At 39.6% G+C, this 22,326-nt stretch overlaps 2 protein-coding genes across 2 annotated transcripts in view; both read right to left on the minus strand.

Annotated features, from left to right (window-relative positions):
* The window catches only part of LOC111662721 (zinc finger protein 654), a 12,308-nt gene extending 6,654 nt beyond the window's left edge, over positions 1-5,654 (minus strand). Inside the window, exons 1-8 of the mRNA XM_087176734.1 lie at positions 5,475-5,654; positions 3,271-3,416; positions 2,837-2,918; positions 2,437-2,572; positions 1,425-1,627; positions 826-962; positions 359-544; positions 1-26 (exon numbers count right to left, since the gene is read on the minus strand). The exon at positions 1-26 is cut by the window's left edge and continues 221 nt beyond it. Of these exons, the coding sequence (XP_087032860.1) occupies positions 1-26; positions 359-544; positions 826-962; positions 1,425-1,627; positions 2,437-2,572; positions 2,837-2,918; positions 3,271-3,416; positions 5,475-5,654 (1,096 nt within the window). The remainder of the gene's footprint in view (positions 27-358; positions 545-825; positions 963-1,424; positions 1,628-2,436; positions 2,573-2,836; positions 2,919-3,270; positions 3,417-5,474) is intronic.
* A 3,301-nt stretch (positions 5,655-8,955) lies between these two features.
* Positions 8,956-11,818, minus strand: htr1fa (5-hydroxytryptamine (serotonin) receptor 1Fa). The gene is made up of 2 exons (XM_023416666.2): positions 11,719-11,818; positions 8,956-11,281 (listed from the first exon to the last, which is right to left on the minus strand). Exon 2 carries the CDS (start codon positions 11,278-11,280, stop codon positions 10,072-10,074), a length of 1,209 nt encoding a protein of 402 aa, XP_023272434.1. The 5' UTR covers position 11,281; positions 11,719-11,818; the 3' UTR covers positions 8,956-10,071.
* Positions 11,819-22,326: the final 10,508 nt, after the last annotated feature.

Here is a 22,326-nt window from a genome sequence, read left to right on the forward strand (position 1 = left end):
TGCGTTGAGTTCCTTGGATGTCATGGCTTGGTTTTTGTCCCTACATGCAGTGTGAAATGTGAGCCCTTATACAGAGGTGTGGGCCTCTCTAAACGATGTCCCATCAGTTCAATTTGCCACAGGTAGACTCCAGTCAAGTTGTAGACAGATCTCACACATGATTAAAGCAAACAGGATAGTCTTGATCACAATTTGGGATGTCAGAGCAAGAGGGCTGAACACTTTTGTAAATGTTAATTCCAGTTTGAAATGGAATTGAAAAGGCAATTTTATCCATTTGAAATTAAATCTACAACATAATAAAGTGTGCAAAAAGGTCTGAATACTTTCTAAATCTTTTCTTATCGTTTGTCCTGACGAGCACAACATGGAAAAAGATGATGCTGTGATGACACACCGCACCTCTGTGGTGACGAGTTTGATGAAGGGAAAGATGGCTCTGACATTGGTAGCAGAGGAAGCCAGCTGTAAGCACTCAGCCAGGAAGCCTTGTCTTGAGGGATGGGCCCTAAGATGCAACCTACTCCAGATGAACACCAGGTCCCTGCAGAAAGGCAGCAGTTGAAAAGTCAAAGACTAGTTTTGTTATATTTTCATTCAAAAGATGTTATAATTCCTCATTCAATAAACAGAGGGGTACTGAACCAAATTAAGAAATCAATATATGTATCCTGCCAATAACTCCCCTTGGATATACACATATTGTGCAAACAATGTTTACACAATGCTACTGAAAGTTACTGAAAGTAACATTCAAGAGTGAAAGCCGAGGAGATGTTAGATAGTTATATTAGTGTGATGTACTTGTCTGGACATCATACTTACCAAATGTAATACATGTCTCCATTGTGTAGATGCTGGGTAAGGAAAGCTTTACACAGTGACAACAGGAGCTCATCTTTTTCAACACTCTCTGTGTTGCAGATTATCTCCACTGCATCACGACCATCTATCTCTGCCATCTGAGGAAGAGAATATGCAGATGCACACAAATGAATAAAAAAAATAAAAAATACACCAAAAAGTAAATCAACATGCATTACAATCAATGAAAGGATACCAGAAACAGAAGAAACTATTTTAAATAATGTGTCCTATTACACTTTACTCTTATTTTATCACAAAAATTTATATTATGTCTTGTTTGTAATAAAAGTTTTAAATTTTTTTTTTTTTAACATTTCCACCGTTTTTTTTGGTTGATTTATATATTCGACTCTATTCATATTATTGTCCAAAATTTAGACAGACCAAAGAATGAAATTTTTCTATTCCCCATTTTGGCTGGTGTAATCCTTTCCATTCATCTCCACCTCTGCTATCTGAAGGAACAAACACATTCATGTACATTACACCCCCTTATTTTTTTCACATTGCTAATCCTTTCTGTCGTTTCTTTGTCTGTTCTGCTCTTCTTCTCTTACCTCCTTGTGAAGATGTTCATGCAGTGAGGCCTTGTAGAGGCACGTAAGGTAGGCCTGATGGAAGTACAGGTGTTTGCCGGCCTCACGATTTTCCAGGCAGCCTTTAGCTAGGGCCATAGCCTCCTTCATTCGTTCACAGGCCTGCAGATAACGAACCCGCAGCTCCAAGAATACCGGCAACTCTGCGCTCAAGTACTCCTCAACTACATGGGAGGAAATCACATGTGTTAATGTACATGATATGGGAGTATTTACATACAAGTGTAGCCTAGGGTGATGTTAAATAGAGTAATTTAACATCCACCTGTGATGTCGGTTTCATTAGCATTCTATACTAGCCAGTGAGTTTTGTCGATCTCTGATGTAAAGGGTTTGATGTATTGTGAAATCATAGGTATCTTAAAACACATCCCAAAATCTGGTCAGAACCAAAAATGATAGCCAAGAGCCTGCAAGAAAACTCTGAGGTACACTAGATCAACGACCTCAGGGGAGATTTTAAAACTTGGGCCAAAAAAACAAAACAGAGAACAGAGAAAAACATCCTGAAACTGTAATCGCGCAGCCAACCGGAGCCTTCAGTAAATCCTACATCACACTTGGAGGTCCAATGCTGGAGTCATGTTTGTGGACTAGATCTGTATTCAGCACAACAATTCGGAGCAAATCAATACAACACAGGAGCAGCTGAACTTCTGTGAACTTCTGAACAGTGTGGACTGACAGTGTGATTCTGATTAGTGAATGGCAGACATGAAGGTGAGTCTACAACACTACCTATCACGCTCCCTATCAATCATCACTGCTGCTGGACAGAGCTGTGTGCTCTCACCACTCCTCTCCCTTAAACTATAGACATTTGTTGATGACACAACCCCAGTGAATCATATCAAAACTGAGTCTTGTCGCAAGAGTGGAGAGCCCCACTTAACAATGCAGCGCTCTCTGTGTTTATGCTTTGTCAGCTAATAATTAAAATCATTTAAAAAATGTATAATGGTCATGAGCCTACCCTCTTTCGGTGGCAAGTCTGCCTCCTTCAGGATTCCTTGCAGCACTGGATTCTCCCATGGGCCTCCTGCTTTGATGGTCTGCTTCACATGCTGAAGGTAGCCATTCCTGTGCCGCAGGAGCCGAGAGTGACAATCCTGCAACGAGAGGCAAAAAGCTGGTTCACAAAAATTTCCTTTACGAACACATAACCTTTTTGTGAGATGACCAGTGAAGTAGTAAAACGTCATTGTTTGTAGAAGGGTAAGACTTAACTGTGTTGTAGTGTTTTCAGCTGTTGGTAACTGTCACTTAACACTGAGCACAGCTTACTAATGGCACATAGAGCAGCTGGGTCTTATGAAAGTGTGTTGTGTGAATTAGAAAACAAAGGACTGAGACAGTGGGTCAGTTTTTGTCACCTGAAAGGAATCAACGATGTCTTTTAAAGGCTCTTCCACAAATTCTTCTTTGCTGAAAAACAGCATCAGTTCAAAGAAGCTCCTGCAAGACAGTGAGAGAAAAAAGGTTTACCAAAACACCTCACAGTAAGTGAGACAACAACTTACTGTGTTACTTCAAGTCTGTGTGGTGTTAACACATAATAATTTTTAGTTCACAGCTTTCGGTTTTAGTTTCAGTTTTCTACCATTATTTTTTGTTCTGGACTCATCCTCATTGTCTGTCTATGTTACCCTGAGGTCCACAACGAGCGACATTTCGTTCAAAGGACCAGTTTTTCCCAGAGGGGTCATTGATGATAAAATAGTTCCACACATGGCTCCAAATAACAGTAACTGGTTCTACACTGAAGTTGATGTGCCAGTTTTCCGTCTCCAAGGAACAAATTACTTACAAGGCCAGACTACTGAGAACATAGTGGATGTGCTGACAGTCATCAGGGAAGGGAGCAGTGGCTTCGGTGAACTTGCAGAGTGCTGTCCGCAGCACCTTCAGCTGGGGGAGAGGAACTTGCCATTGCCCGGTGTACTCCTCAACCAGCTGTGCAGGAAGAACATAGTGAACAAAAGAACAAAATTTAGCACAGTCATATTTTACACACACACACACACACGCACATATATATATATATATCCTTAATTAATGACTTTGTAGAAGCCTCTTTGGCAGGAATTACAGCTTCAAGTCTCCTTGGGTAAGTCTTTACAGGCTTCGCACACCTGGATTTGTACATTAGGCAGGTCCTCTCAAGCTCGATCAGATTGGATGGGAAGTGACTGTGAAGTGTCAGCCCAGTCTCAGGTCACATGCACTCTGGAGTAGGTTTTCTTTTAATGACCTCTCTGTATTCGGCTGCATTCGTCATTCCCTCAACTCGCTGAGATGCATGATGCTTCCACCACCATTCTTCACCATAGGCATGGTATTAGCCAGGTGATGACCAGTGCCTGGTATTTGTCTGACATAGTGCTTGGAGTTCTTCCCTAAGAGTAAAATTTTTGTTTCATCAGATCAGAGAAAAATTTCCCCTCATGCTCTAAGAGTCCTTTAAATGCAATTTGGCAAATTCCAAGGAGGCTGTCATTTGCCTTTTACTCTAAGTGGCGTTCATCCAGCCACTCTACAGTAAAGGCCTGATTGATGAAGTGCTGCTGAGATGGTAGTCCTTCTGACAGGTTCTCCCATCTTTGCAGAGGACTTCTGAAGCATGGTTAGAGCAGTTACAGAGTTCATGGTCACTTTCTCGACCAAGATCTTTCTTGCCCAGTTTTTCAGTCTGACCAAAAAAACTACTCTAAGAAGGCTCCTGGTGGTTCCATACTTCTTCCATTTCATAATTAGTGAGGCCACAATGCTCCTAAACACTCAAAGCTTTAAAATGGTTTTATACCTTTGCCTTGATCTGTGCCTCCCCACAATTTAATCAAAGAGGTCTACATAGAGTTCCTTGGACTTCATGCCCCTGACCACAGTTTGGAGTGCCACAGCAAAGGGGTTGAACACTTTTGTAAATGAGAGATTTCAGTTTTTGATTTTTATAACAAATTTGTTATTATCTTAAATTAAAAAAAATTTTAAACAAATTTTCACTTTGTCGCTGTGGGTTATTAATATCAAATTAATCTGTTTACAATTAAATCTACAACAAAATAAAGTGTGCAAAAAGTGAGAGGGTCTGAATACTTTCTCAAGACAGTGTAAATGACTGTTTATTGTAATAACCCCTTCGGCACAAAACAATGACCACCATATCCACCACCAAAGTACTCATCTTACAAATCATTTCACTAACTGTCATAGTGCATCAAAAAGAGTCTCAGTCAATATGTGCAAACGCTGTAGAGCTCTCATGTGTATACTGTGTCATGTTTTACAGTTCGTCATAATATAATTCTGTTCTGATTGACATCGCTATGGTAACAGACCTCTCCAAAAGGTGGGACTCATTAGGATTAAATGATTGTGTAAACTAATTCGGCCCAAATATCGTTAATCACTGTTTCTTTAAAAGAAAGGCTGAAAAGAACTGAGGTGACAAGGCCACATACAATAATTTCAGGCTTGTGGCTTGTAGTATGTGCACCTTGCAATCTTTAAACTAACGTTACTGTTGATAACGTCATGTTACATGGTGGCTTAAAATTAAGTTTTCCATTGGTGGCTGTAAATCTTATAGTATTTAGGTTACCTAACCTGGCATTTCATATCAACTAGTGGCATTTCAGAGCAGAATATGTTGCATTTTACTCATTGTTTCATAAAATGTTAATAACAGTAGTTACATAGGTCGTTAGAAGACCTCTTACCGTTAATTAGCTTAGCGGACTTGCTATAAAGCTAAGCATGATCAAATGTCAGATCTCCACAAACAGAGTTACTACATGGACTTACTTAGCCGGGAGCCCAGTTCATACCTATCTTCATTCTGTTGACTATTTCTGTTTTGTTTCTGATGGGCTATGCCACAGTCTTGGCTAGCTACACAACTGCATTAGTAGAGCTAGTCTGGAGGCTAATGCTAGCCAGCTAAGCTAGTAGCGTTAGCAATAAACAGACACCGACTCAGTAGACTAGCCAACAAAATGGAGTCCAACATACCTCACAAAACTCAGAGCAATAATCTTTGCTCTTCAGAGACGATTCATTGCTGCAGTGGCTACTACATAATGTGTCCAGGGCTGATTCAAGCCCGTCTGTTTCCAAATCACTTTCGCTGTCCGCCATGCTGGCTGCTGTATCCAGCGCATAGCCAAAGTTGCCAGGTTTGAAATGTAGCATCCTCCTATCTCCCACGACAAAACACAACCAACCTGGCAACACCATAATTACAAACGTATTAATAAAGTTATTCTTAAAGGTATTTAACAACATACAAAAAGCAAACATTTGAATGTTTCTTAAAGATTAAAAACAAGAAGGCTGGTTGTTCAAAATTAAACTATTGGGACCTATTGACAGAATAACATCAAATATTTGTGGCCTGTTGGCCCTTGTATATAGAGACAAACGTCACATTGCTACATAATGGCATTTGTTTGAGGCAGAAATATTATCTTGAGCATAAACTATGAATATCGAGATTGTTATCTGTCAATAAAACCATGTAAGTTAATAACCATGGCCTAAAGTTTTATTGATGCCCTACTTGCAGGCAGTAGTTGAGCTGTATGTTTCCCATGAATACCAAATTGCTGAGACTTGAAACTTGTTTGAGAAAGTTATTTCAACACAACTATCTTTTAACTCTTCTTCCTCATATGTATGATTTATTTATTCACTTATAATTCTGACTGTTATAGTACTGCAAACTTTAGTTCATTTTAAAATTTTTAAATAAATGGTTGACATTTAAGTACTCTTCTAACAAATTCTCTGTTTGTGAAAGATCAGATAAATATTATCTTAAATATGAAGGAAAGTTTTTACAGTAGAATTTACAGCATTTTTTGAATGTTACAGGCTCAAATTCAGATAACTCTTCAAAACAAGTCAAGTGATTCATCAGGGATGGCAAGGCTGTCACCTATGTCCAGCACCTAATGAATACAAAAGCACACGTAAGTCCACCAGCACTGCAATGGTACATCACATACCTGTGTGTCGGAACATTCTTTGGCTAATTGAGTAGCTGCTAACATCTCTGCTACTGTGTTCTCCATGTTTCACTCTGCAAACATCTTTGCTACTGTGTGCTTCATGCTGGATTGTGAGTTGCAGACAACATCTCTGCTATGGTGTGTTTCATGCTGGACTCTTTAAGTTGATAGTACCTCTGCTGCTACCATTGTTTTGTTCATTCATTTATTTAATTTGGCTTTTTCCAGAGTGCCCTTTTTTTGCCCTGACATTTTTCATAGTCACCTTAACATTAATTGAGTTTGATAATGTCATCTGCAAACTAATCAATCTTCCCAGCTTTAAAACTGGCAGTGCTTGTCAACACTGCAGAGACTTTGACTGTTTAGCGCAGATGTTCCCAACCTTTTCCAACTCATGGCCAACTTGAAAATCTCAAAAATGTTGGCGGCCCACATCAGCCACTGTAACAATCTGGCTATGGCCAAATAAAGCCTTCTAGTAGCACTTTTGATTTTAATGATACAAACGAACATTCAGGATTGAACTCAAAGCATGGGAAGCTCAGTTTTTCTATTTTGTTTGATGGGGAGCGATCACTTGTCGGTTCGCCAGTTGTCCCTTGACTCTGTTAATTCTTCCTGTTGCTAACCAGTTATCCATTTTGATACTCCAGTTTTTGACGTGGATGTAATGTTTTAGCAGGCAATCAGACCAAGATCAAACAATCAATACAGGACAACAATACAATGTGGTCCTGTGACAACATAAAAGTTCACAGGTTTATCACAGTGATAAATTGTAAATAAGAATTTGTTCTTAATGTCTTGCCTGGTAAAATAAAGGTAAAATAAAAAAAATAATTTAAAAAATGGCATGCTCAGGAAGGAAGTTACTGTAATTTTGGCAAAATGTGAACAAACTATATAGAAGAGTTGAAATTTTCACTTTCAGTCTCTTAAAAAACCAAACCTTTGAGTACTGCTGCCTAAATGGTAAGACAGCACAATTAACGATTCCTGTGCAGAAAATGGGTTCATTTTGAAGATAAGATGGTAATAATTAAATTCCTATTCATGTATAAGAGACCTCTTCACAGTAGATTTGTCATAGAAGGAATAGCACAGGTGTTACATAACATTACCCTGGCTCTGTTCTATTTAAGTGTGCCACTCAGCAGACAGAGTGACAGTGAGCCAGCATGTACAACAGCAGGACCCTGAAGCTGAAGCAGTTAAATTGATTTTTTTTCACCTGTTCTTTTCCAATTATGACTCCTGAAAATGTCTAAGACCTCTTGCCTGTAGTTTTTAAAACCTTCTCCAAAGAGCCCTTTGAGCCTAACGGGCACAAACATTAACATCAGAAAAGCGCTACTATTAGTGAGACAAACTTTACCCCTGAGAACAGTTCTTTAAGCTCCTGCACAACTCAGCTAGAGGCTGGAGAAAGAGAGAAGACTTTGCCTAGTCTGTCCCTGATGCCTGCACCGATGTTTCCTCGGGGGTGTACAGAGTTATACTGCACTAGTTATTTGTGTACCATGGAGAAAGACCCTTTCATAACAGACGTGGGCCGAATGGGTTAGTGAGAGCATCTTACAAGCCTGTGTGTACATGGACATGGTCCCTTTCTATTCTAGTCTACATGTTTTATATTTCAAACTCTGTGAAGACATTTGAAACAAATTGGACACTGTAGTGTGGGTTATAATAGGTGGTTCAGAGGCAAACCACTGTTGAGACGGTTTCTATTCCTGGCAGTTGTACCTCTGTGGCAGTCGTGTGTTCCAGTGATGTAGTAATGAAGAGTTTTAGGAGTTTTGTTATACTCATCAGTAAATTTTGTCCTTACCAACAGGTAAAACAGAAGCAGATGGTCCCCACACCATGTGTTTCACCAACGGGTTACTGGTTGAAATAAAAGTGACGTTCTTCTTCTCTCATTTTCAAAATGGACAACAGCATTAGAACATGATCTTCACAATAACGCGTTCAGTAAGCCAGAGGAAAAAGCTGGGCCAGATGTAGGCTATAGCTACAGTGAATTTAGGCATTTCGTTTTTGGCCCATAAGCCAGAGAGGACATTCACATTAATGCCTTTTTTTTTTGGTGAAGCCAAATTATCAACACCATATTTCTTTGTTTTAGCCGTGAAAGAGAGTGATGCAGTTTATCAGAGCAAACTGGAAAGTCTGCAGTTTTTCTGCTGGCCACAAGGGGGTGCCATCATATCAGAATATGGTAACCATTGTTGTGTTCACATTTAACAGCAGAATGTCACCAGATAGAAATATGGGATTGCAGTATATCACATCAAGTCATTCAGATGTACAGATTATCAGTGAGTTATGTTTCTGTTATTCCTTCTACTACTCTCTCCATACACATATCAACTATACTGTAGTCGCCTCACACACCAAATCATCACTCAGAAACTTCTAATTAACTGAGACAAGAACAGGGGGACATGATTCAGCTGTGGACTGTTTATTATTGATCATTGAGACAGAGAGACAAAGAAAGAAACAGTATACAACCACTGGTCATACTGTCAGAGAGTATGTAAATATATGACACTGTATTATCTCCCTGGCGCACAGTACACCCTCTCACTTGATTCATCCTCAAAATTTCCATCAACATATCATGTGCCCTCTCGGAGGCAGTAAAGAAATAGTAGTTCTATTCCAAGTACTTGAGTGGGAGTAACGTAATGAGGATCTCTCCTCCAGTGGTTCTCATATTCATTAACCTGGCTATGGTGTGGGAGAGGGATGGGATAGGGAGTCTAGGGGTTCCAGGATGAACAAATAAATAATACTGAGAAAAACTGAAAGGAACATAAAGGTTTGTGCAAAAAATATCAATTAGAGATCTCCAGTTAGGATTTTGAACTGAAAATTACATATTCTTTAAACTTGGTCACAAGTATTTTCATATTTCAATATGTGATTTGGTCCCAGATCATAAAACATTTTCTTCACACTTAAGGTATTCTTAGCTGTTAATCTGAGACATTTAATACATGGTATGTTAAGTTCTGGTGTTGTGAAGTTCATGAAAAGCAAGCAATAATTTCCCATTCTCAGATTGTCACAGAAAGTCACAACTTGGTATGCTGTGGTATTTTACACATGTTCTGTATTTCAGCTAGCAGCTTGGACTAGATAGAAGGGAGGTCATTCCATGGAACAGACGTAATGGTCAGCTATTTCAAGACCTTTAAATGGGGCTGATCATTAATGCTCAGAACCTCTACCTCAAAAAGGTCAGCGATGGCCCATTTTCTAAAAACCAACATGTCAGTGTCCCTTCACACACACCAATTATCATCAAGGGGATCTCAGGCTGTTCTATTAATAACAAGACTTGGATTTCAATGTGGAACTTTGCTGTGAAGCTCTTTGCTGAGCTGGTGCCATTCAGGCTGTTGAAGAACCTGATGGAGTGTCTGGAAATGTGTGTCAATCCTTTCCTCTGCTAGATGATACTCAAGCACACCAAAATCAGTATTCAGTCAGTATTCTCTGACCTCTTCCAGCTATTAGTTTGTTCCCTCCCTGTTATGTGTGTACATTAGATGGTGTATTGGCATGACCGTGTATCATTGCAACCATCAGAGGTACTGATTGCACCTAACGAGACTTTGGAAAGCTTTTTTGAAGTCTTCATTAAAGATGGTGTAGATGAGGGGGTTGATCAGCGAGTTGAGATAGCCCAACCACGTCAGAAAGTCAGCCATCTCCACTGAAGTACTGCAAGCACTGCAGGTGTTCACGATCACCTCCTTGACAAAAAATGGCAACCAACAGATGACAAAAGCGCCAATTATCAACCCCAACGTGGATGCCGCTTTGCGCTCCCGCGAGCCAGAGATGCGAGGTCCTTGGTAAAGTTGGCTCCGACGTGACTCGCTACGTGACTCGCTACGCGACTCATACCGACGCGACTTGCACTGGAAAGGCTTCACAGAGACACGTACTCGTTCACGCAGAGGTTCCTCAGTAGAAGGTTCAGAGAAAGACTTCTCTGGTGGGCTTACGGGCTCCGGACTTCGAGGCCCCTCATCAGCATCACCATCTCCAGCAGGGTAGGATGAGGGGATCATGCTCCCATTGGTCATGCATGAGTGACGGCTGGCTCGGCTGGCCTCCCTGCGCATATAGAGGGTCTGAGCGGCCCGGTAGATTTTGTAGTAGAGGATGAGGATGAGCAGCAGGGGGATGTAAAAGGCTCCAAGGGTGGAGTACAGGGTGAAGGCCATGTGATGGTGGATGATGATGCACTGGTCTTTGTGGTCTGCATCCCCGCTGTAGTGCCGCCACAGCAGAGGAGGAAGCGAGATGAGGATGGACAAAAGCCACACCACTGCCACCATCGCGCCAGCCCTGGCCCCTGTGCGTTTGCGAGAGTACTCCACTGCATCAGTAATGGCCCTGTAACGGTCGATGGCGATTGCAGCGAGGTGCAGGATGGAGCATGTGCAACAGGTGATATCCACACTTAACCAGATGGTGCACACCACCTGGCCCATGACCCAGCTCTCTTTCTGGATGTAGATGATGCTGAAGGGCATGACCAACACAGCCACCAGCAGGTCAGTCACTGCTAATGAGCAGATGAGGTAGTTGGCTGGGTGGTGCAACTTGCGGGTCACTGCGATAGCTGTGATCACCAGGCAGTTGAAGAATGTAGTCAGGATAGCCACCACAGACAGGGTCAGCGTTAGCAGGATCTTACTGGGAGGGCGTTTAGTGGTCTCCAGTGAGTCATAATCACCGCTGCTTGTGGAAAACACCCCTTCAGTGCAATTGGGGAAATCCATTCTGCAGTCAGAGACAAAGACAGTTGTGCATTTGAGATAAAGGTCCAAAATTCCTCTTTAGGAGCAGACAAATCATTTTGAGTCAATATTTATCTTGTGACTGCTGTGTATAATGTTTGTTCTTCTTTTATCTGTTCATAATCTGACATGGAATTTTAACATCAAAATTTTAAAGTGCTGCAAAATTCACTTGTCGCAGTAATTCTGTTATTCTTCTCCTTCTTCTTCTTTTAAACATTCATTGCCAAGGATTTTCCTCCTTGAACTTCATACATAAAACATGTCAAAGTGGATGAAAGGATGGTTTTCATTCAAAATATGCTTTCAAATGTAATTTTCAAGGTCCTGAAACATTAAATGGTTGGCAAAGCTTTGACATTCCTTAAACTTGCCCACAAAAGTATGCGGAAACCTACAAATCTGACAATTCAGTCCCACCTGAATAGGCTCTACTGTGTTGCATCCAGTTGTTTCAGTGTGCAGCAGACACTCTGCTCTGATCTGTCTGGCCTGCTGGCTCTGCCATCACATCACCTCTGTCACTCAACACCTGGGAGAGAAAACGAGAGAGAACAAGAGATAGAAATCGTGAGAAAGATAGAGAAAAGGAAAAGGGAGGTACAGAAGATTGAAGACAGGAAATTGAGGACAAGTACACTTACACAACAGTAAAAATCAAGTTAACGTTTGCATTATTTGTATTCATTTAATTCATGTAAACCACTTTCTTTAAGCATGGGTCTGTGGATCTTCTTTTAACCTGATCAACTGAGTATTAACCAATGTGACCCTCCCACCCACCCCACCCCACATTTAGCAACAGCCACTATGACTACATCAAAAAGCTCAGGTATGACTGTCATTGCAGCTCTCCTTCACCCGCCGCATTGCTCAGTATCCTGAAGACATGAGTGGGAACTGTTGCTATAGAAACACAAGAAGTACAGTAGTTTTGCTTAATCTGGTGATGGAGAAGAGGCAAGCAAACTATGACTGTCAGGTCTCTGCTGACACTGTTCGATTCCCAGGCTGTAGGTCCGGGCGTAGGTGGATGGGTGAACGGGTTGGCTAGGCCATATGAAAACTGAATGAGATAAGAGATTTCAGTTCACTTAACCCTCACACACGGCAAAATGCCTGTTAATATAATTTACCATGAACACGTCCAGACTGTGTTTTTACCATTGGCTAACCATTACTACTGCAAAATCTTACCTCTTATGAGAGGTTCCAGGTAGCATCAGATGCAACATCTAGGTGGAACTGTGGTATTTTCATAGCCATTATAATGTTGAGCATCTTATATAATATGTAGGTGAAATTGATCGAAGCAGTGCAGAGGCATATGATGAGTATTGTTTCACTACCTCATTCAAGGTGTGGGCACCTTTGCCAGACTGAGTCACCTTTGCTTAGTGTTTTACAGTGTAAAATAAATCATATTTCTATGGTGTATAACACATGAACAAAGAACCTTTAATTTCTTTAACCATAAATGATGTATATTTTGATTTTGTGTTTTTTCATCTTTCTGTATTAACAGTTTGTAGGAGATAAAAATCCTGTTTGCTTTTGTTGGCTGTGCCAGACCCAGTGTTGAAAACAGCAGCTTTAAGCTGTTGGTTTCAAAATTGATTTTCAGGCTCAGTACAAGAAAATTACCACCTAAAGTGAAGTTTCACCAAGCACTTTATTAAAGCTGACTCTTTGCTGAGTGTGTCAGGTACAATTCATTATGCTACAATGGCCAAAAAATACAATTAAAAGCAGATGGTTTCAGCGAATCCAGAACAAATTGCTTTGCCACTGTGAAATGAACCAATGAGCAGTATTTGTTTATTTATACCTGTGATTCTTGTCTTTAAAGTCAATAAAATTCCCTTCCTCCGTGCTGTGATGCAATTCTACTCCTTCCCATTTACCCTTGAGTGAATGTGGAAGAAAGTAGTACTTAATATGCAGATTACTTTGCACAGATAGATGATAATTACTGCTGCACTTCTGTTGCACTCTATGTCACTGTGCACCAATGTATTCTCCGAGGTGCATCTGAAAACACTTATTTTTGTCAGTGTTTTTGCACAAATGTATATTTAGATATACAATATGACGCAGTGTGTTTCTATTAGTGTGTCTCTGTTCATGCAAATGCAGTAACTGACAGTATGCGTTTTAACAGTGTCAGCCTGTCATTATATACAACAAAGAAATCAACTGCTTTTGTCTTGAAATGTTCTAAAACATAGGCTTCTGCTCAAGGCCATCTGAAGATAAGCTCCAGTGAGTCTCCGTGAATCTGCTCTCTGCTTTATTCAGAATAAAACCCAGTGCCTTTGCATAAATTCAGTGGGAAAAAAAATCTTCATTCACTGGCTGATAACCACATTGTTTCAAAATTACACAGTTTTTATTTAATTTATCAATTTTTTTTTTTTACAGTGCTACGTTATCTTTTTGAGGAATTATCTACTAATTATGGATATGTTGTGATAACAGACAACCAGCACACCCTGATACTGTTCAGTAATGTTTAAAGAGCGTCATGATCTACAATATTAGCATATTTATTCAGCATTCAAATAACATTTTCAAAATCCCCAAATTTTAAATGCAAAGTTGTTATGTGGGTGTAATAATAAGCTGCGGCAATATTGTGTGATGATGCAGTCTACAACAACAGATCCAGGTTGTGCATATAAAAAGGAGGCTGACAAAGCAGAAACATGTTAACAATATTTAACTCAACTCACTCACAGCTCAAACACATTCCCACCTGAAAGTACCCACAAACCAGCACACATATACTGTGTACACCAACAAACAAACACCAACTTCACTCTCATTTCCACAAGGCTTGCAGTCCTCCACCAGAAGAGAAGTGTCAGTCCCCTGACATGAAATCTCTTTCTCTCTCTGTACAACAACAGAGAAACTGTATCTGTCATTTGGAGCACGAGCTCTGAAACATAGTTTGGCCCAGGCATGATGTCAAGCTGCCCAGTGTTGCTTGTGAAGGAGGAGAGTTGTGAAAAAGCTGATTGTGTGAGTGACAGATCTGGAAAGATGTGAAATAAATGACTAACTGTAGCAAAATAACAGGGCACAGCAGCAAGTCTATCTGTCTGTTTAGCTATTTTCATCTGCTGAGTCTATTTAATTTGGTGAAAAACAAATTGCAGCAAAGGACACGCTTTTATTTAAAAAAAAAAAAAACTAATTGGAAAAACATTTTTATACATAACTGGATGTAATTATTGATTCTTGCTTTCTGGGACACAATAATGAAAAAGTAGCATAAAGTAAACTGCATTTTTAGGGAATGGTAAAGACGTGGAATGACACAAATAAGTAAAGGGCTCAGTATAGGGCTAACTATTTGCACTAAACATTTCCATAATATTCCAATGTCCTTTAAAAAAAAAAAAAAAATCAGCTGTTATAAATATTTAATCACATTTTGAGAGAATGAGAGTACTTCATTTAGATCAGAGACCCCTAGCAAGAAATTCATCTCCACATCAAGGATGAATAAAAAGCAAAGTATGTTGCAAAACAATGACAAGTGACTAAAATGTACTATATGTTCTGATAACTACTTTGTGTCTATAGTGACTCATACTGACTGACCTGCATTACACCAAAGGGTGACATCATCCCCATCGCTCCGAGTGGGCTAAACTACTGTCATGTTCACTTTGCAGCAGTCACTGTTCTCACTCACTGACCTGTGTCCTCGTTTCAAGCTTGACTGGGTCACTTCATGCGTGTTTCAGCTGGGGTTTCACTACACACCATGTTACTGTCAGCTCTCTCTACCTGCTTCATGGAGATAGAAGTATTAGCTGGTGACATGACCCCTGAAGACTCAATTTGATGGAACTGGTTCAAGGACTCACCAGGTCCAAAAGGGGGCAGATGTGGTGTATCTTTTCTTAGGTTGTTTATTATTCATCATATAAACTTGACTGCAGGTATTGTACTGTAGGGGACATAAAGTGGATAGCATGCTGCACTCATCTGAGAAAGCATTTACATTTGTGCAAAAAAAAAAAAATGGATAGGTTCATTGTTTTACCACAGTCTTTGTTGTGTTTCAGTTGTGTAACCAGCTTTAAATGATACAGTGTGTTGCACACATCTTTTTCTAGCCTGTTTGCATGTTTTGTCAGCAACAATACTTTCAGTGATATCTGGGGATGAATGAAAAGGTTTCAAAGCTTTTTGTGGCATGCTGGGCGTAAGTGTTAGGTGTTCAACATGTTTTAAGACATAGAAAATACTTTGTTTTGAATAATAATTTGTGCTGGCTGCATTTTTTCCCCCACAAAATGTGAATGCAAAATCCAACAAATATTTTTTTTTGCTTTAAAAGTTTAAGCGCAGAACACAAGATTTTTCCTGCTTCACTGAAAAGACAATTCTCTCGGTGTATGTGCACTGGAGGGTTCAATCTTCGACCCTGCTTGTAGGTGCATGACTTCATCTTTTTTGATTCTATTTGTTTTATTATTGCTACATAGCCACTGTTAGTTTTAACAGCTGTTTCTTTACCAGTCTGGAAGAAATGTTGCAAGTTCAGCATGAAACTTAATTAATTTACTCGCCAAGAGCTGTCTCCAGTGGTGGAAAGCAACCTTCTTGTTTCTCTTCTACCTATCACTTCTTTTCTTCTACTGAAGTAAGCATGCTAACCAGCTAGCCGTGGCACTGTCGAACTGTCTTGTCACTTTCCAATTCCGAGTCACTGCAGTGCTCAGTCTGCCCTGAAGAAGTAGCGCTGCTCAGAGAGTGTCTTATAACCTTTTGTCTTGTAAAAGCGACGATGGCTAAAGCTGTTGCCAAGACTGGTAAGTAAACAGCTGATAATGCTAATGCTACCTATGTAGCAATACCAAAACATACAAATAGGTCCTTTAAGGTGAGCATGGAGATACTTTCTGTTTTGAATAAATAAAAAACAGTCATCTAGTGTTGAACTCTGCTGAACAGGCTCAGATTAGTTTTTGCTCAGTGCAGCAGTAATACAGGGGAGGCCTGTAGAGGAGGTCATATTTTGCGTGACTACAGCATATTTATGACTTCTAGAAAGTAATGGCAAGTACTGCGATGGATAGATCCCCAGTACAGTACAGTAATCGCATTACAATTTTAATTCATTAATAGTAATACCATCACATAGTAACTTCCCAAACACAGCTCATACATTGGTGATTTCATCGGCAAGCACAAATGTGCACATAACGTGGAAAACCACTGATTAGACAACTGCCACAATTATAGGAAAAAGCATCCGCTCAAGCCTTTATCTGGTGAGCAGAGAATCAAAGAGATTCTCCCACCAGAACACATAATTGGATCCACATCATCAATACAGGTTTGATGCGACTATGGTAACAAATACGATCAGTAGTCTGTACTGAGTTAATGGGTAACTGTTAAAAAAGTGTCTGGCATCAACAGTTTGAAGGCAGCATGACTGGTTGTATGATTCGTTCGCAGTCTTTAATGTTAAAGTGCTGCCTCAAAGCACATTATCATCAAACATGCTGACGCACACTTTACATTGATTAAAGCCCCTACAGGATTTGAACAATTTTGACCCTGTGGCATAAAGATTTACATATTCAGCGGCTTGAAATCAACAAACTGCAAAACAACCACACAAACCTCTGTGCAGATGGGAGATGGTGACATTGTGTGGAGGCACTGGGGACACACAGTTGCATGAAAAATTACTTTCCTCACTGAACATCCTGACAACACAACAGAACAGTCCTAACAACCCTCCTCTCTCTGTCCTCATCCAAATCACCAGGTTATGGAGGGAAACAGTCGAGTGTGTCTTAATGTATCATATATTGGTATAGTATACTCCTGCATATACACCCTTATAGACTTCTATAGACCTGCAGCTACCCAGGTAATGGGTGTGAAAGGAGGCCAACTGGACCTATTTTAAAGCAGAACCTGTCAAGTCAGTATCACAAGGATTTAATTCTGGTTGTCTGTAGACAGGTTTGTAAAAAATAACCCAGAAGAAAGTCAAGTTAAATCAATTTTATTTGAATTGTAGGTCCAAAAATAATGCTTTATTTTTTGTTTCTTTAGACCTGTTATTTCGTAGTCTGTTAAAAATGTAAAAAGTACTTTCATTAGAACCAGACCTTTTAGCTTCGCCTAAGTAGTTATGTTTTATGTTGTCTGATGCTTTGTTTGTTTGTTTGTTTGTCAGCAGGATTGTGCAAAACGTACTGAACTGATTTGCACCAAACTTGGTGGAGGGATGGGGCGTGGAACAGGGACGAAGTCACCCAATTTAGGTGCAGATCTGATTAAAGGGGCGGATCAGGATCAGGAACTGTTTAGGTGGTGGAGGTATGAGTGCCATTCTAGTTTTATCACATGAACACATTGCAGTCACTGCGTGCTTGCTACCCAGGTGAAAGAAGTTGACCTCTGCGGATATAAAGCATATATATAAAAAAACTGGTGCATGTGGAGGCATTCTCATTGTCCTTGTGCATATAACCTACCACTTTGTGCTATTTGTTACCTGTCAATGGGAAAATTGTCACTATGGAATGAAAAAGAAGCATTAAGGACTTTGCGCCACTTTTATTTCAAAATGCCATTTTTTTCGTAATTTTTTAAAATTCAGTTTTATTCATTTTATCTACAAAAACATTAACACATTTGTGTAGAGGTTAATAGATGGAGATTGAATGATTTACGAAATTATTTTGCAATTGGTACATTCACACATTTGTTTCTCTGCTCTGATGTGTTACTTATTCAGCTGTGGCCCACATTTTAGTCATTTATACTCCTTTAAAATGTGTTTTGACAACTGCCAGTTCTTACATTATGGAAAGGTGTCATTAATTATTGTGAGCACCCAGACTTGGAGCAGAAATCTATTTGCAGAAAAATCAACAACATGAAAATATGTAGCTTGTGAAGTGAACTCACAAGAGATGAGTGAGCGGACCATGCATAGTTTTGCTTTAATTGCATCATGCAGCTGAGAGGTGGATTTTATTTAATTTATCTTTAAAAAAAAAAATGCCGATGATATCTCACACATCCTACACGTCACCAGTGTAGGATGTGAATCTTCACAACAACAACAACACACAGTGCACACAGTGCAGCTTTGTCATAAGAAAAGGAAGAAAATCCAGATATTAAATGTGTTAGATCAGGTAAGCATGTCAGGGTATGACAGATTTTTCTGGGAATAGTGTTCTAATTTGTTTTGTTATTACTAAAGAGCCGCTAAAAAGAAGGTCATTTTGAGGCAAAAATGTGAGCTGTCAGAAGTCTGACACATGATCTACGCCATTTATTTCAAAGAAAAGTGTTTGACTACAGTAATTGCCAGGAAAAAGGAGAAGTTGTTATCTCCCTTCAAATTAGGGTTACAGAGCCACATGGTATTTTGAGTTAATGAGAGTATTTATTTAAATATTTAACATGGTGAGCATGTAGTTTGATATAATTAATGTCCACCAAAATGTTGCAGCTATTAAAGTTGCTAATCATGCTGTTTAAGTGGGAAGGTAATGTCCTAATGAATTGAAACTGTAACTCCCCTGGAGAAGAATCAAGATTAAAAAACTCCTGAAGAAATTATCAGCAGCTAAACACATTAAATGGGAAAATAGTTTGCCTCTCTAAATTGCATGGCCCCTTCACATTGCGAAACATCAGCGCATGCCTCCAGATACGCAGCTGCCACACACAGCATCACCACTTCATACAGCTGTTTTGGCTAATGTGTCGGCTTAATATGCCCACAATCCACATCCAGCAAGAGACACATTATCATCTGTTGGAGATGTGCTTCTGGAAAAGGGATATTATATGTGTTGGATTTGAATCAACACTGCTGGAGAATTATATTTCCTTGAAAATGTACTTGGCAAAGCAAATTAATTGCGTTTAACTATATTTTGTGGTAGATTTGCTCGGGTTAAAACAAATGCCTGAACCGTAGTAACTGTACAAAAACCAAAACAATGAGCAAAAAGATCCACAGATCTGCATCACTGACTTATAATTCTCTGTGATCTCAGCAGTACAAACAACCACTTTGACATTACAGTGTAGTTGGATAAAAGAGGGAACGCCATTAAATGACTATGAATATTACATTTCTGCATAAACAATGTTTTTCTTTTTCCACATGAACATCCCATCAGTTCTGCAGCCTCAGAAATACAGGACGCAGTTCATCTGTCTGATATTAATTCAAAGACATGCTTACAGTATTTCACAGTTTTAAGGGATTTTATTTCTACTTCTAGTAGTAATAGTAATTTGCCTTTCAAATACATCATAAACAATAACTTTTACTCAGGTTTTCACTTCAAGCTACAAACAATGAGTATGGCTACCTTTGGATATGTTAACATAACACAAGTGTCCAACTGTCACTCATGCACATGTACTCTCTCGCTCTCTCTGTCTCTCTCGCTCTTTTATACACACTCTCCTGGGTGTATGGAAACAGCAGTTTTGATTATCAACAGTTTACTCCATTTAAAATGTCTTATAAATTATGTGCAAATAATATAAACAACCCCCGGTAACACACACCCACACACAAGCAGCCTAAATACTGGCACATTCAGCCACATGAATTTAATTAAAATGCACCCCAGGCATAGTTCCGCAAACCTACGGGAGCTAATATCCTCTTCCAATGTTCACTTATTTCCACAACAGTTGCCCTGTAACAAGGGCACCTTAGCGTAAATGGACTGGGTGGATGCAATGAAGCATATGGCTAAACTGATGGGAAGTCCATGTGAAAAAAAACATTGATTATGCAGAAATGTAATATTTGTAGTCATTTCATGGTGTGTCCTCTTTTGTCCCACTCCTGCAATCGTCTTCTATTTTATTCTGACATCAATGAAACACCAACACAATGAGAATGATAATTCCAATGCATCTTGAATTGGAAATGTCCTTCAAATGTTTTCAGCAGCAAGTCCCTCACTCCAACAACAGAATTGTCATGTCATAACATAAGCATGTCACAAAAATAAAGCTCACAACACTGCATCAAAGTTTGCTCGGAAACACATCCATCATTTCAGTAAGTCTCCTTGGAGCTGTTTGGTGCAGATGAAGGTTATCCCGACAGAAATCAAGCCATCGTTCTGTGAGGAAATTAATGAGCGTAGTGTTGAGAAAACGCACAAATTCAGGATAGGACGTAGGTGATAAAAACTGAAAATAGTTTCTTGACCCACTTTCTGTGAATGATTTTTCTTGGTAGATCAATTTGTGTGACAGAAAGGGTATGGAAGACTTGGAGGATCGGCGCTTTATAGCATATATTAGCCACATGTTGATAGGAAAAAGTGATAAAATCTTCTGAAAATGTAAATGAAATTATTGAATTTTCTTTTGATATGCTGCTGACTCAAGCTGCATGCTCCCCACCGTTGGAAACAGATGAATGATTAGAACTTGCAAGGTGAGAGAAAAGGCTGTGCAGCAGCCTGCAGCTTAAGTACCGAAATATATTTAAGAATGACTTTCATATAACAGCACAGGTTGAATAAATCACAAATTAACCACTAAATTATGCTGTCAAGTCTTGACATTTCTGGCCTTTAGAGCTTATTTTCAGTGGGTAAACTCGGACACAGACCCCCGGTCCATTAGTCTTTGCTCTGCTCACCACTGGCTGTGCACAAAAAGTAGATGTCCACAGCAGATAATATACACTGAAAATGTTTGATGAAAAGCCACTGTCAGGCAGGGGCTGACATACATATGGATTCCTAATAATTCATATTAATTCAAATATGCACTTTGAATGGTACCCCAATTGAGAAAATTCCTTATTATAAATACCGAGGCACCTGGATTGATGATAAATTAATTTGTAAAACTCTCATAGACAAGTAAAGGGAGCAAGTTGGTCTTCTGGATAGGAACAAGTCCTGTTTCCCATTATGTAGGGATTTTGGAAGCCACCTTTCTGTCTTTATTGGATTACTGCAAAGTTATTTATAGACATGTTCCCATTTGTAATCTTAACCATCTGGATGCCGTCTATCACTCAGCTATTCGATTTATCACTGACGAGCTATATGGCTCCCATCATTGTGTCTTGTATCAGAAGGAGGGCTGGCCCTGCCTCCCTGTCAGGCGAGACCAACACTTATTTATTCAGTCATAAAGAACTTTACAATGGGTTTCACTATATAAATGTCTAATAAATTCTGTTAGTACTATAAGTTTAGAAGAAGCAGTTATTTAATTTATTAGCACTGAACTGATTCATTTTGAATATAAAATGAAATATAGAGAGAGGAGAGAAGAGAGGAGAAGAAAACAGGAGGTTTTTCAGGATTCCTGTGGGATTCCCACAGAACTGGAGTCAACCTCACTATTCATCATGTGACTGGGACAGGACAGGAAAAAAAGTCAAAGAAAGCAAGTGTGACAGGAATCATAATAACTGTAGGTCAGTCTTACATAGATATGCAGTTCTAATATGAATAAACACCATTTTCTTTATTTTGAACATAGTCATTCTGTAGTTATTGTCTTTTTTTCTTTCTTATCCTCTCCTATCTGCTCTGGTGGCAGGTTGCCACTGGTGCATGATGTGTGTCGATTGACGATGCGTGATACAGACACCAAAAATCAGAGAGGCTATTCACTGCACAGCCCATAAATCTTACATTAGAAGCTTATTTCACTCTTTTCAAACTAAATGCATTTTGGCCACACACCTGTCTGAGATGCTGCACTGCAGTAACTGAGGGGAGACAAGAAGGCTTCTCTGTGTGCAGCTAGTCACTACCAATAGGGAACCACCACAGGTAACTTTTTAAAAATTCTGTCATGGGATTAGGAGGGGACACAAGTATTTTTGTGGGAGTGGGATACGACAGGAGTGAAAATCCACTCCTTTGTCACACGAAGAAGAGAAGAGAAGAGAAGAGAAGAGAAGAGAAGAGAAGAGAAGAGAAGAGAAGATTTTATTGATTCCCAGCAGGTAAATTCATATTATTGCTGTGC

Source organism: Seriola lalandi, unplaced genomic scaffold (genome assembly GCF_002814215.2).
Source record: "Seriola lalandi dorsalis isolate HSWRI2012SDOR001 ecotype SW California unplaced genomic scaffold, Sedor1 jcf7180002054568, whole genome shotgun sequence".
Classification (NCBI taxonomy): Eukaryota; Metazoa; Chordata; class Actinopteri; order Carangiformes; family Carangidae; genus Seriola; species Seriola lalandi.